The following is a 14,246-nucleotide window of genomic DNA, read 5'->3' on the forward strand; positions in this document are numbered from 1 at the left end:
CTCATCCAGGGGATGTGTGAGACTTAGCAAACAGCAGGGCTTAACTTAGAGACACTTAGTCCTCAATGCTAGAAGAAAAGAAAAAAATTATCTATCCCGTTTCTTCCCTGAGGTTCAGTTAGAGATACAAACTGAGGTTCCAGAACCATTTGCTAGGGATGTGGGCAAAAGGAAAACTCTCTCTAGGGAAAGAGCAGAAGAGGGGTACAGAAGAACCAAAGCAAGTGCACCGCGGCTGCAACTGAGCAGGTGGCGGGTGTGCGTGGAGGCAGCCGAGGGCAAAGCTGCACCGGTTACCTCCTCCCTCCAACCAGGCCCCTCCAAGTACTGGTTGCCTGGGAGATACTCCACTGCCTCTTCCCGCCCTGCGCTCTGGGTGATCGCGACGATGACAGCCATGTCAGTACAGAAAAGGTACTGCAGCAAACCAGTCCCCCTTCCACAGCCTCCCAACCATGCCTGAGAAGTAAGGGGCCTGGACCACCAACTGCTCCTACGTCAGCTCCCCTAAAGGATCAGAAGGAAAGCTGCAAGCACTCCTTTTCACCCCCATTTCAACTTCTCTACAGTTTCTCCCGGAGCCGAAACCTAAGAACTGATGACTCTTCGTCAGGACTACCAAAACCATTCACTCAAGGGCCTCATGAGTGCTGGCAGTTCAGAGCGGGGCCCCAAAGGCAGTTCTGTGTCCTCCTCCCGTCCCCCACTGTCCCCAGGAGCAACACAGGAAGGGACCTGGAGGACAGCAGCCCCGGGCCCTGCCCAAGTTACTCACAGGGAGGTTTAGCTTGACGGCGTCCACAGGCTGCTGGAAAGGCCACGCAAACTGGTGTTTCCATAGTGTCTTGAGCACCACTTTGAGCAGATATTGCAATTGATTCGTCTGCCTCTTGGGCTTGTTGGGGTTGGAGGTCTCCGGGGGCGGGGGGTTGGTGCTGGCTGTGTTGGCTTGCTGGGGTTGGGCCTGGGCCTGCGTTGTAGACATTTGGGTGGTTTCTAGTCCATCCCCCATCACTGGCAGATTTCTCAATCTCGTCCCAGGGCCGCTCTCCGCAGACATGCTACTGATCCCATCACATTCTTCACTGGGCACTCTACAAGGAGAAAAAAAGCCATAATCAGAAACCAGGCAGCAGATGGGCACCACTCACTGTGCCACGAGTGTGTGGCTTCCAAGGGCCGAGCTCCTCTGGTGGAAACTGGTCAGGCTGACCAGAGAGCCGCTTCTCGCGCTAAAATAAAAGGCCCCCTGTGTCTGCTCTCCTCGGCAGAGAGCAGACGACGCATCCTACAGAACGGAAGAGAGAGCAAGCACCAATGGCGAGTGTCAGGAGAGACGGGGCTCAGAGAGAAGAGCTGACCAGGAGCCTGCAAGGGCTGTGAGGACTACTGATCCCATGAAGAAAGAGGCAGAATAAGCAACAAACCAGGTTCTCACATCATGTCACGGTTATTAAAAAAACAACAAAAAAAGTTTTTACTCATTTAGTTGGGGTGGGGGGACAGAAACCGCATCCCCAAGCAGGCTCTGGCAGTATAGGTGCACAGCCCGACGTGGGGCTCGATCCCATGAACCAGGAGATCATGACATGAACCAGAGTCGGACGCTTGACACACAGAGCCACCCAGGCAACCCCCATCTGAGAGTTTTTAAGGGACACTGCCTGTGTGGGAGGCAAGATGATTTGCAAGCCCCCAAATATGTCCTTTACATTAAAATTCTTTGTACTTGTGGCTCATGAAACATCGAGCCAAGTCAGTAATTCTGTTTGGCGATCAGGGCCAGAAGAGTGTGGCCCACGGAGTCCACTGCCGAGTACTCAGGGCAAATGCTCACACTCACTGAGAACACGTCCTTGGTGACTAAAATAATGCATGTTTGCTGATTAAAGAAATCCCACAAAGTAAGTGTTGATAACCTAAAAGTTATCACTTTATTAACCAGGTTTTCAAAGCTTATTCACAGAGATACAGAAGGTTACCTCTCGCGAACTGCACAGGGGGTGTGAGACCCCCAGTTCAATGCCTGTATGAGCACCCCTTCCGAGGCACTCTCCTCACCTGAACGACCCCTGCTTCGGACCATGCCAAGAATGCAAATCGAGCATCCTCACGATGGCAACTTTGTGTACCTGTCCAGTTATTCTAACAAAACCACAGATATGGGGTACATGTTTTTACTGCCAAAATGCCCTCCAGAAACACAGTAATTCACCCCTTACTTGCAGTGCCGAGAGTTCCCACACTCTGTTAATGAGAAGAAACATCTGCTCAAATGTGTACTGACTGTTTGGCATTCTTTCGGTGTGCACTTTTCTACTGGCAAGAAAAAGGAAGTATCAGCTTTAAGCCCAGTGCCCAGAATAAGAAAGACTTTGTAATCTAGGAGCTGCCTGCAGCTAATGAATATCGCCAGTAATAACCCTAGGAGTTCAGTGCGGGGTAAGAAAACCTCTCCGGCTGAGGGAGTCAGGCAAAGGCTTAGGAAAAAAGGGCAGATTTTACAATCACACGACTGGTAGGCAGAGGGGACCAAAAAAGACAGAGCAAGTTCACTGGCTCTGTCATGGCTTTCTTTCTGGAACACACTTAGCACAAACTAGGCACTCTGGCTGCTGAAGAATTACTTTATAATTCAATCCAAGTGTGATTTAAACCAAGAGCCCCACAAAGGTTTTGGTAGATGCAGTTCTGGCAAATTATCAAGTTTTAAAAGCACCAGGGGAAAGCTTGCTACGTAAAAGCAAGTCGGTCACAGGGGGCTGTGGAGAGCTGGCCCTCCTGGTCTGAGGCGTCCACCTCCCACCCTCTGCCCCTACGGCCAGCCCCACACATGGGTCCTATTTGCAGGGGAAGCCCATGAGCTGACAAAACGGACCTGGTCAAGGAGACGGCATTCCTTCCAGGGTGCTCTGGCTGACTGCAGGTCTAGGTGTCACCTGGCTAGTGCACACACGGGAGAGGCGGCTGCAGGGAGGGGACCCAAGTGGGAGGAGCCCAAAGCCAACACGTGCAAGAGGCTGAATCTTACAGATTCAGTCTGGAACTGAATCCAGGCTTGCTTTAAGAGGTTAAGACTGGGACACCTGGGTGTCTCCGTCGGTTAAGTGTCCGACTTCGGCTCAGGTCATGATCTCGGCTCAGGTCATGATCTCGCGGTCCCTGAGTTTGAGCCCCATGTCGGGCTCTGTGCGGTCAGCTCAGAGCCTAGAGCCTGGAGCCTGCTGGGATTGTGTGTCTCTCTCGCTCTCTGCCCCTCCCCCCCTCATGCTCTCTCAAAATTGAATGTTAAAAAAAAAAAAAAGAAGAAAAACCTTTAAATAAATAAGTAAAATTGACCAGACTTATTTAAAAAAAAAAGGTTAAGACTGTTCTTTATCCTTTTTCACCGAACAGGTAAGAAATCTGCCAAGTGCCTTTCCCCTTTTCCCAGATGGGATAGCCACTTAAAAACAAGAAACAAAGAACCAAACAAACCTCAAACCAAGTAATTCATTAGTCATTTAGTTCATTAGAGTGTGGAGAGAAATACTAGTGCTACCATCCAACACACCAGAGGGTGAGTATGTTGCAGCAGTCCCAACTTAGGTCTAGATGTGGTCTTGCATCGAATGCTGAACTTAAGTATTTAATGAGGCCCAACTGTGTCCAAGACACCAGGTGAGTATTTATAATCTGTGCCCTTGTCAGGGTCCTCTGGAGATCTGAGAAGGGGGTAGAGGTGGGGGCAGCTCCTAGGGCAGACTCTAAGATGGGTGTGCTCTCCCAGAACAACAGGCTGGGAACACTTACAGGAATGGGAATAGGGGGGCTTTGAAGGTGTGAAGCGATTTCCGGGTACCCGCCCCCACAAAATGGTGCCAAAGATGGGGAAGGAGCACGCAGGGCTGAAACCAGACAGGCATCTGGCATCAGAGCTTGAGGGGGCCTGCAGGTGGGAAAGTGGGCAGCAGCCTGGAGAGCATCTCCCAAGACAAGAGCAGTGTTCCAGGAGTTCAGGCCCATGGAGGGGCATTTCCCTACATCAACTTCATCTGAAGGTGGGAACAGTGAGAATATCCTGGACTACAATACTTTCCAAAGGCAGCTGTGACCGGGTAGGCCTGTTCCAGGCTCTGGAGACACAAGACACATCCCCTCTCCCATCAGGGTTACTTGTGGTACAAGTCTGTCCAGAACTAATGGCCACGTGGTCCTGGAAGGAAGTGCCTGGGGCACAAATCAAGGCAGGGCAGTAGGCACGGAGGCATTACTGGTGGGAGGTAAGCACAGGAGGTATGCATGAGGAAAGCCCAGCTGGGAGGTAAGAAAGGAGCCCAATGACTTGAGTAAAATGCATCCCAATAAGAGCAGGAAGGAGGGGAAGCACCCAAAGGGTGGGGTAAGGTGTGGAACCATCAGCAGGAGATTGCTCAGAGGAGAGAACAGAGGGAAGGAAGAGAGATCAAGGGGCCAGGCTGAATCACACACCACTGAGTAGGACATGGGAAGGGAGGAAGCACCCCAGAAGCTGCATTCAGTCATGCGTGGAGCCTTCAAAAAAGTGTGCCTTCATTCCTGAGGTGGGCAGCAAGGAAGACAGAAAAGGGTTTCTCCAACTGAGGTTTAATCAGTAAAGAGGGGACCTCAACCTCAGAGAAGCAAGGTCTACAGCCACCTGCAGAGTGATATGCCAGGGCTCAGGTGCGGCTGTAGGAGGGTTCAAAGGACACGTTTAGGTGGATGGCGTTTAATCACCTGGTATGCATCCTCTATTTTCATTTTACTCATTCCAGTATTCACAAGGAAAGTCCCTGATTGGTGCCAGTGTGAAAGGCTGTGGAGAGAGGTGTCAGCAGAGAATATGACCATCTGTGTAGAATTTAACAATGCTGTTGTTCTGTTCTCATTGTATTTAATTTTACTGATATCCATGTGTGGTTTTTTATTTAGTTTACTTTCAAAATAAAGGCACTACAAACACAACAGTAAACTGTTTAAAAACAAAAACAAAACCCAACACCATGTCTCTGGAGGGGAGCCAGCCAAGACCAACTGCGGGTTCCAGGTGGGAGAAGCCAGTGGGTCAGGAGAGTTTGCAGGAACTGTGGGAAGTGGGGCGGAGGGCAGAGAGCCATGTACAGGACTGCAGAAGCTTTGGAGCACTCCCTGGAAAATCCTCCACAGGTAAGTGGATGTGGGTAATCGTTTATTGGGCAACTACAGAAACTGGTGTGGGGCTAGTGAGGCAGGAGGGGGAGACAGAGGGAAGAATGACATGGACAGTGTGCCAGCTGGCCAGGATCCTTTCGTATGGTGGCCATGGACCAGGCACACAGAGATACAGGACATGCTGAGTGTCTGGATACAAGTCTCAACAGAAGGGCAACATCACAGAGAAGGAAATAGGTCAGTAGGATTCTTAAAAGTTCTTAAAAAGAACTCCTTGGAGTCAGCTGGGAGAAGGTTCCACGCAGCAGGACAGAATGCTGGTCCAAAGGAATAAAAGGAAACAAGTGTAAATGTGGCACCATCATGAAGGGAGACTGGGATACGCTGAAGTGAGCCTGGAAAGCTGGAAAGGAGGGTGGCACTAAGTGAGGATAAAGAATGATTTGCAGTTCTGCTTCCACGATTCAGTTTCTCCAAGAAAACAGCCTGAGAATTTCACAGCCAAGCACATGGCAGGTAAGCTGCCACAGCAAGGGGCAGGGGTGGCCCCATCCTGGAGATGTTCTGGCCCCAGGGCAGTGGAGCCCAGTCAGCCACAAGCACACAAAATGCCAGGGGGCCAAGCACGCCCCACCAGGAGGATGCAGTCCCATATGTTTTCCATTAAGCAATGACATTCTGGAAATCTCTAAACAGTGTCCACAGGGCAAGATGAAGTCAAGGCAACTGACTTCTGGAACCTGTGGGCTGGGCTGTACCTTTTTTTCTCTCCAGATGGACTCTCAGGGAAGCTAAGGGATGGAAGGCTCTGGACATAACCACTCTTCTTCACCTTCAAGCGAGCCCTGATGATGGGCTGTTGAGTCAAGAAAGCTGCATTTTTTTTGTTCACAAAATGAACGGAGCTTTCTCTACAGATAGCCTGATCCTCCAACTTTGCCTCATCTCTACGCTTTTAAACCACTATTTCCACCACAAAAGCCAAACACCCTTCCCTAGTCGGCCCTCTCACATTTGACACATAGTAGTAACATTTAAATCCTCAAAACAACTCTGAGATTGCTTCTGGTCTTATCCCCATTTTAAAGATGAAGAAATGGAGGCACAGAAAAGTAACTTACCCAGGAAGTAGAAAGATCAGACCTAAGCAGCCAGGGTGACCCAGACTCTAACATGACTCCTGGGAAGTTTCAGTTGGACTTGGAATCAAGGAAGCCCCCATTTAGCAGATGAACATGCAACTCCAGAAAGGAGATCCAGAAAGGATCATGCAAATGATCGGGACAAGCTGGCGCATCTTAAGTAACATGAAAAACTAAACACAAGACCCATACACTTGTGAAGACTGAGGTCAATCAGGAAAGAAACTGCTACAGGCTGTCAGTTCAAATGCGAAGACATGTGCAGTTTAACAGATCCGATGGACCTCAGAGACACAGGCACCTCAAAGTTTCTTTCAGGTGCCTCTCAATCAACACAACCAGTGACAGGTGACATCCATCTACGTGAGGGATCGCCACGAGATGACCAGCATGTCCTGCTCCACACTCACAGCTTAAGAGGCCATGGCCTGAAAACCTGCAGCTCAACCCTCCCAGGACTGCGGGAAACTAAAATCCTCACGAAACTTCCAGAAGCCACTCATTCGCACCGTGGCAAAGAACACAAAGGAAACCAACAAGACTCTCTCGCCTGTTGTGGGTCAAGAAAGACAGGCACTAGCAAGCGGCTCTATGTGAGAGCCAGGGTGACTTCTCTGACACAACAGATCTAACTAGGTTCCTGCCTTAGGTACATTCTTCCCGCAGTGGTCACCACCACCCCACCCCGCACTGCCCCAGACCCTAGCATCAACACTAAACACAGTGGCCACGGTGGGCCCCCTTCCCTGTCACCTTCAGGCCTTTCATTTGCTGTACCTGGTGCTTCCCTGAACAGTCTGGCCAGTGCACACACACCTGGGAGCCCGGGGCCAGAGCCACCTTACTTCATTCTTGTCCTCCCAGTACACAGCGAGTGCTCTCGGGTACGGAAGGCACCCTACACTAACGTCACCCTGGGGATTCTAGATCTCAAAGCTTTGGAAAGGAAAGCAGCTCGTGCTCGCACACAGAAAAATGTGGTGACTGCCAGATTCACTGGCTCAGCCAACGCATCCCGTGTGTGCTATGTGCCAGGCCCAGGACTCTGTGGTCAACGTGACATTCTTCCAGTGATTAAGCAATACTTGGGCAAGTACTGTAAAGGAGAAGGGCCAGGCTGCTCTGGCCAAGGACAGGGAGGGTGTGCACACTCCTGTGGTGGGTGAGGCAGAGAGGGACAGAGAAGGACAGAGAGGGTCAAGGCTTGTGACAGGAGAAGGAGGGACCGATGCAGGGACACAGGCATGGGTCTGGAGGCAGGGGAGATACCAGTGCATCTGAGGACCATTTGAAGTGGGAAGGGAGGGATGGCACAGCACAGGGGCCAGGTGACCACACCGGCTTTTGTCCCTCACAGGTTCTTGACTCAGGGCAGAGAATATAGTGGCAGGAGAAGGGGGGGGGGGGCATGCTTGGAGGGGGCCTGGGGGATAGATTCCAGGTTCATTCAGAACACAGATACAATAGAAGTCCATTCTTGCCTCATGGTTCATTTTCAACTATACCTGCACCTGTGGAGTTCACAGATGCAAAAGAGAGAGAACCCAAGAGCGGATGCACGTGGACAGGGTGAGTCAATGGCTCAGCAGCAGGGCTTATGGGGAGAGACAAGCTGAAAACTCAGAAACTCCTAAATCTACCCGCATATATAAGGATGTAGGATTCCTGTGATACAGTAGACATCGTCTTCAACCAATTCAGGCAAAGTTTTAAGTCGAAAAGATCCTAAAATGCTATTCTGTTTTCATACTGACCTGTGGCCAAGAGGCAGGAGCCACCATTCACTTTGTTGAGTTAGTTGAAGGACAAGAGAGAGGAAGAAAATTTCACCTACTGTTTCCAACCCAAAGAAGGCTGCATGATTCAAATGAGTGTCCTAGTCCTGAATCTATCCCCAACAGATACCTTACAACAAAGTCCCAATTTAAAGGAGTAAGGAAAAGATGAAGAGAGATTAGACAGTTAGTGCCCTGGTCCCCAAACTGAGTACCAAGAGTGTCATCGTACCTTAGAGGGGCACTGTGGGAACGATCAGTATAAGGCAATTTCAAGGCCAGACTGCACAATTTCAATTTCAAGGCCAGACTGCACTATATCCCTTTGGACAATGTCCCATCTTGCAAAGCTTGGTGTTCAGCGAATGCTGTAACAAAAAGCAGATACCACATAAGACCCAATGTGGAACCAGAAATGCAGGTGGCAGGCATCCCATCTGGCTCTAAGGCCTGAGGAGTTAAGCAGCGCCTAATAGGCACACACATTCCATTAAGGAGGAACCATGATTCTCTTCCTAAGAGGATTCTCTTCCTAAGTTTAGAGACCCCTGATGAAGCACTCCTGCTTTCAGGGATACTGTCTGCTAACATCCCAACTCATCTAAATGATCTGAGAGGGGCACCTGGGTGGCTCCCTCGGTTAAGTGTCTGACTTCGGCTCATGTCATGATCTCACACGGTGTGTGAGTTCGAGCCCCACGTCAGGCTCCGTGCTGACAGCTCAGAGCCTGGAGCTTGCTTCAGATTCTGTGTCTCCCCCTCTCTCTGCCCCTTCTTCCCCGCTTGTGCTCTGTCTCTCTCAAAAATAAATAAATGTAAAAAAAATTTTTTTTAGAAATGATCTCAGAAAAACTTAAGGACAGAATTTAGCAGACAACACACATGTGATATTTTTCAAATTTCAACAGAAAGTTTTATTTCCTGGAGACCAGGAGGCAAGACAGACATGGACAGGCTTGGTTCTGGGACTCTGAGGAGAGAAAAGAAAAGGCCATATATAGCTGCCCAGAAATCGGCTGATTTCTGGATATCTGGCCCTAGTTCTGTCCATCCCAAGAGGTTGGGTAAACTTGGTGGGTTGTGGCCAACTGAATTTTGAACTTGTAGGCCCATCTGAAGTCCTGGACTGCCAGAGGGCCCACAAAGCCAAGGGGCCCACCTCCACTTTGTCATGTTCATTTACTCACTCTCATCCTTAAGTGACACAACACCGAGGCAGCAAAACACCAGGGAAAACAGGAACAGTGCAGGCTACCTGGAAACCTTTACGAATTCTCCTGTGAAATACCGTCGCCACACTCAGCAGAGCTTTATGCAAGCCATCACCACATACGCCTGCACTAGGGCCGAGACAAGCTTGCCAGCACATACCTGCTACTTCCTGGGCCAGTGCTCTCTGAGCACTTGAGCTATACCTGCTTAATCCTCACAGCAACACTACAAGGTCAAGGGCAACATCATCATCTTCATGCCCGTGGCAACACAAGAGAGTGGGTGGTAGCCTGGTCAGCGGGAGGTCACCCAGGGCTGTATGTATTTCAAGTACTCTGCTCCACAGTTGTCTCTGCTCACCGAATACAGGGGCAGAGGCCTAGTTGACCAGCACTGCTGGGCCCGACAGGGCTGGTTTGCCCAAGGCCCCCCCCCCCCCTCCCCCCCCGGCCCACCTCGGCCTTCCACATCCTGGCATGTATTAATCAGCAAGCCTGCTTTCTCTGCAGAAGCAGCTGAATGCCATGTGACCCTTGAGCTAGGTCTCCAGTCGGATTTCCAGAAGTGGTGTTTCCAAATTTCACCCCCAGAAACAAATCGGAGCCCAGACAGCTCTCATAGCACCTGGCCGTCTGTCTGTCTGTCTGTCTGTCTGCAGTGTGACTCGTCTCACATACTAGGTGAAATCTGAAGCATACTTCCCTGTTGATGCCATGGGGAGAGAGTGAAGGGGAACGGAGTCCAAGCTGTTACTTATGGTTCCCACACAGGGCTACAAGGAGCTGTGCTCTGAACTTGTTTCATGCCAAGCAAAATGTCAGCCAATGCCAGCTGACCCCTACCCCTCATGCGATTACAAGTTCACAGTGGAGCACATCCTTCAGAGGAAGTCACCTCCCCACCACTGCAAGAACCTCCTATAAAGAATTATTTGGGGGAAGTGCAAGATCCTACCCAGCAATAAAAAGAAGGGGTTGGAGGATCTGGTCATTTCTCAGTACCGGTCAATTTGCAGCAAATACTTATCCTGTCCTAGGGACATCTTCCTTGAAATGTTGGTTACACTGGTTATGGAACACTAATATCAGAAGGCCCATTTCCTTCTGGTCCCAGAGCAGAAGCTATTTCCATTCACGGCCACAGCCCATTTCATTGTGCATCTGTGTCAGTGGGGAAGCACAGACAGGATTACTTTTCCATCTGACCGGCTCAGGCAGCTGGTGAGAACATTGCTCGTGTCATCAGCCAGACCGCGCCGTCTGGAGCTTGGCCAGTGGCTGTGCGCTGAGGCAGCTCTCAAAAACCTTAATCCTCCTTCTTGCAGCTTGTACAAGCCCTGACTGCCTCCCCTCAGACATGCCAAACCAGGGCCATTACCTCAGACTCAGCCCTGCTGCCTGCCTTGAGCCAGGTGACCCAAGGCAGAGATGAGCCACCTACCTGCTAAGGGAGCAGAGACACACTCAAGCTCTCTGTTCCCCAGTAGGGGGGCACCAGGCCCACATGGACGTGGTGGTCAGGGGGACCGCGAGGAAGGCCCAGCAGATCACAACACTGCCAATTCAGAATTCCTGTCCTTTTGCTTTAGAAACCAATCAGCAGGCCCATTAAATTAGGGGCACTGAGATTTCTGCGCCATCTTTTCTCTGTAAAAGCTGCTAGAAGCTGGAGGGTTGACCAGCTCAGGTGCAGTAAAAGGTTCCGTTGTTACATATGGTTTACATCACTGTGCTTGATGGTTAGATCTGGGTGGACAGATCTGTTGATTTAAAACGTTCCTGTGATGGGTATGCAGTAAAAGCAAAACTTTGACGTGGACAAGATCAAAACTGTGAGGCTAAAACATATTCCAGCAGGGGCAGGCTGATTTTTCCTATAAAGGGCCAGGGAAGAAATACAGCCAGCTGTACAAGACATACAGTCTATAGCAATACTCCATCCTGCCTCTGCTGCACTGGGAAAGCAGCCCACCCACAAGCCTTAGACAAACGAGCGTGGCTATATGCCAATAACACTCAGACTGGCCCGTGAGCCCGAGTTTGCAAGTCCCGTTCCAAAGATTTCTAGACTTTGTGTCAGGGCGAGGGAAACGTTTGCGACAAAATGTTACGTTAGAAAAGCAGAATACAAGGGGTGCCTGGATGGCTCAGTCTTTAAGGCCTCCGACTCTCAATTTTGGCTCAAGTCGTGATCCCTTCGTGAGACTGAGCCCAGTGTTGGGATTCTCTCTCTGGCCCTCCCCCGCTCACATGCACAGTCTCTCTCAAAAGAAATAAACTTAAAAAAAGTAAAACAAAAAAAGAATAAGAGAATACAAAATTACAGGTTAAATTAGGTAATGGTGTGCAAATGAGCGGGTACACGGAACTATACAATGAAGTGGGCCAGGGGTGGTGGGGGTGTGGAGGACTCTAAAACCCAACCAACCTACCAGTACGTACGTAAAAACAGCGCAGCTTCTCTGCAATCAGACACCTTTCACAAACCCCCACTGACTGACCTCTCTTGCTGTGTTCCGTCTCTCTGCCTGGCGAGCAGGCCTCCACTGCTACTCAAAGCAGCCTTGACCTGGGCCAAGACTCCAAATTACAAGCTGAAAGATTATGACAGAAATACAATGTCATTAATACAAACGCTGGATTCCCACTGACCTGGGTCTAGGGTTGTGCCCTTCATAGGAAAGGTTAAGCGACATTTTCTTCCGGTTGCCTCTTTTAAATTTTTTTTTTTTAACGTTTTATTTATTTTTGGGACAGAGAGAGACAGAGCATGAACGGGGGAGGGGCAGAGAGAGAGGGAGACACAGAATCTGAAACAGGCTCCAGGCTCCGAGCTGTCAGCACAGAGCCCGACGCGGGGCTCGAACTCACGGACCGCGAGATCATGACCTGAGCCGAAGTCGGCCGCTCAACCGACTGAGCCACCCAGGCGCCCCCCCGGTTGCCTCTTTTAAAGCTATCACTCCGACTCTTTTAACTGTCTTCATTTTTATACCTTTTACTTTCAGCTATTTGCTTTTCTAAAAGAGCTGGTGCAGTGTATGCGGCACTGAGTGAACCTACACTGTAATATAGAACGCGAGAGGACTGTTCATTCACGTAGAAAAAATCCTGCTTTGAGAAGTGAACTCCAAGATGGCCACAGAGTGCACGGCCATGCAGAAGGCAAAGCTGAAGTAGACAGTGAGGCTGGGTACTTCTTCCACTCAGATGAGGGCTTTTTGGAAGGACAAAAGACAAAGACAGTGTTTTTGGAAGTGTTTTTGGAAGGACAAAGACACTGGAAAACAGAAGAATCCGCAGGGCACCAAGGGTGAGAGAGAACATTCACCTCTTGACAGTGAAAACTACTGTAATGAGGGGAAAGTCTAAGAGTGAGAAACCAGGATTAGTTCCAACTAGGCCGACAGTCAGTCTTGGGCTGCCCGGCTGTAGACCAGAAAGCTTCTGAGGGTGATATCACACTGTCCTCTGGAACCCTCTCATTTCCAAGGAAAGGATAAAAATCAAGTTCATGATCCTCATGAACAAAACTTGAAATTATAAAAGACAGCTAACTACGGTGTTTGCAGCGCGTCAAACACCAGGGAAACATGTCAGCGCTGACCTCCAAGCAAGTGATCGAAGGCAAGCTGTTTGGGAGTTCGGGAGGCCAAGAAGGAGGTGAGTGAAGGGCAGGTGACGAACAGCCTGCACAGCCAGTGGCTAGCACCACACAGGGGAAGGTGGTTCATGCCTGTGGCTGGAATGTTCCACAACGTGCCAGCTCAGCACACTGGCCTGTTATGTGTAAATGGAAACAACGTGTGAACAGACCCATGAGTGGGAAAGGCAACACTTCAATCAACCCTTCTACAATTTGATACCCTGGGAAGCAGGGGTAACAGGGAGGGGTGATATCCCCAACAAGAACACATCATGCCTCTGAGCTCTTCAAAACAGTAGAATGGTGGCTGAGAACAAGACTCAAGGCATCCCTGGGGCCCACCTATGTTCACTGGGGACAAAAGGGGATCAGGAAACAGGGCCACAAAAAGAGTTTCCAGGGACCACATGACCACGGAGAGGCCTCACTGAGAGGAAAGGTCAAACCAGGCCTTCAACGGCCGAGAGGACACATGGAAACAGGAGGACGTTCCAAGGTGCCAGGAATAGCAGCATGCATGAAGGACAAGGCACACATCGACTCTGGGTTTAGAGACGCAGAAGCCTGGTTACCTTGATGAAGAGCTAATGCGTATGGGGTGACCTTTTCCTCAACGATCTTACCCTCTGACCCTCACTCCGAAGTTGAATTTTACAAGAAAAACCTGTGAAAAAGGTTACATCTGTCAGCAGGTAATCTCAGGAAGTGATTCTAGCAAAGATGACCTTTCTTCTCGCCATGCCTCAGTTCCATCAGGTACAGAACCCAGATAATACGGGTGGGAGTGGGGGACAACATCACTTTTCCCAAAGGAAAGGGAACACAGAAAGTGACAAAGTTAATGTCACAACTGGAAAGACCCCAAGTGCTCAGTTTCCAAAGCAGGAACTGAAAGACTGACCCAAGGCCTAAAGACAACCAGTCATGAGAGTGGACAATGTCAAAACTGGATGTCTATTCCAAGAGTATACAGCAATAGGCTGGTCCTCTGAGAGGGAAACGGGCCAAGGGGCTCACCTTCCACACGGCCTTGACTTCCTGTCAGGCACCTCTTCTCTCAGGTAAGGGGTAAGCTTACCACTCCTTTGTCTGCTGGGAGGCCTCAGCCCTCAGCAAATATTCAGTGTCTACTTTTGCCCTGACAATCTGACCCTGTCATTTTGAGATGGATGCTTGGATGTCAATAAAACAACCTCCTCTAGATCTCAGTAATTTCCAGAGAGCAAAGTTACAGAGCAAGGACAAAACTCAAACCACTTCAGGAGAGAAGAGCAAAGGAAATTAAGAACTGGAGAGATCTGTTGTTCTGTGAGAACTAATG

The 14,246-nt window shown here is 49.9% G+C and overlaps 1 protein-coding gene across 4 annotated transcripts in view; it reads right to left on the reverse strand.

The window, feature by feature from the left end:
- Nucleotides 1-14,246, reverse strand: part of BRD4 (bromodomain containing 4) — an 87,062-nt gene that overhangs the window by 34,908 nt on the left and 37,908 nt on the right. For all 4 annotated transcript variants that reach the window (XM_081791910.1, XM_081791911.1, XM_060630475.3 and 1 more), the window contains one exon: nt 776-1,094. In XM_081791910.1, coding sequence (XP_081648036.1) covers nt 776-1,060 — 285 coding nt within the window. In that variant the 5' untranslated portion in view covers nt 1,061-1,094. The remainder of the gene's footprint in view (nt 1-775; nt 1,095-14,246) is intronic.

This window comes from Panthera onca, chromosome A2 (assembly GCF_046562875.1).
Source record: "Panthera onca isolate mPanOnc1 chromosome A2, mPanOnc1 haplotype 2, whole genome shotgun sequence".
Classification (NCBI taxonomy): domain Eukaryota; kingdom Metazoa; phylum Chordata; class Mammalia; order Carnivora; family Felidae; genus Panthera; species Panthera onca.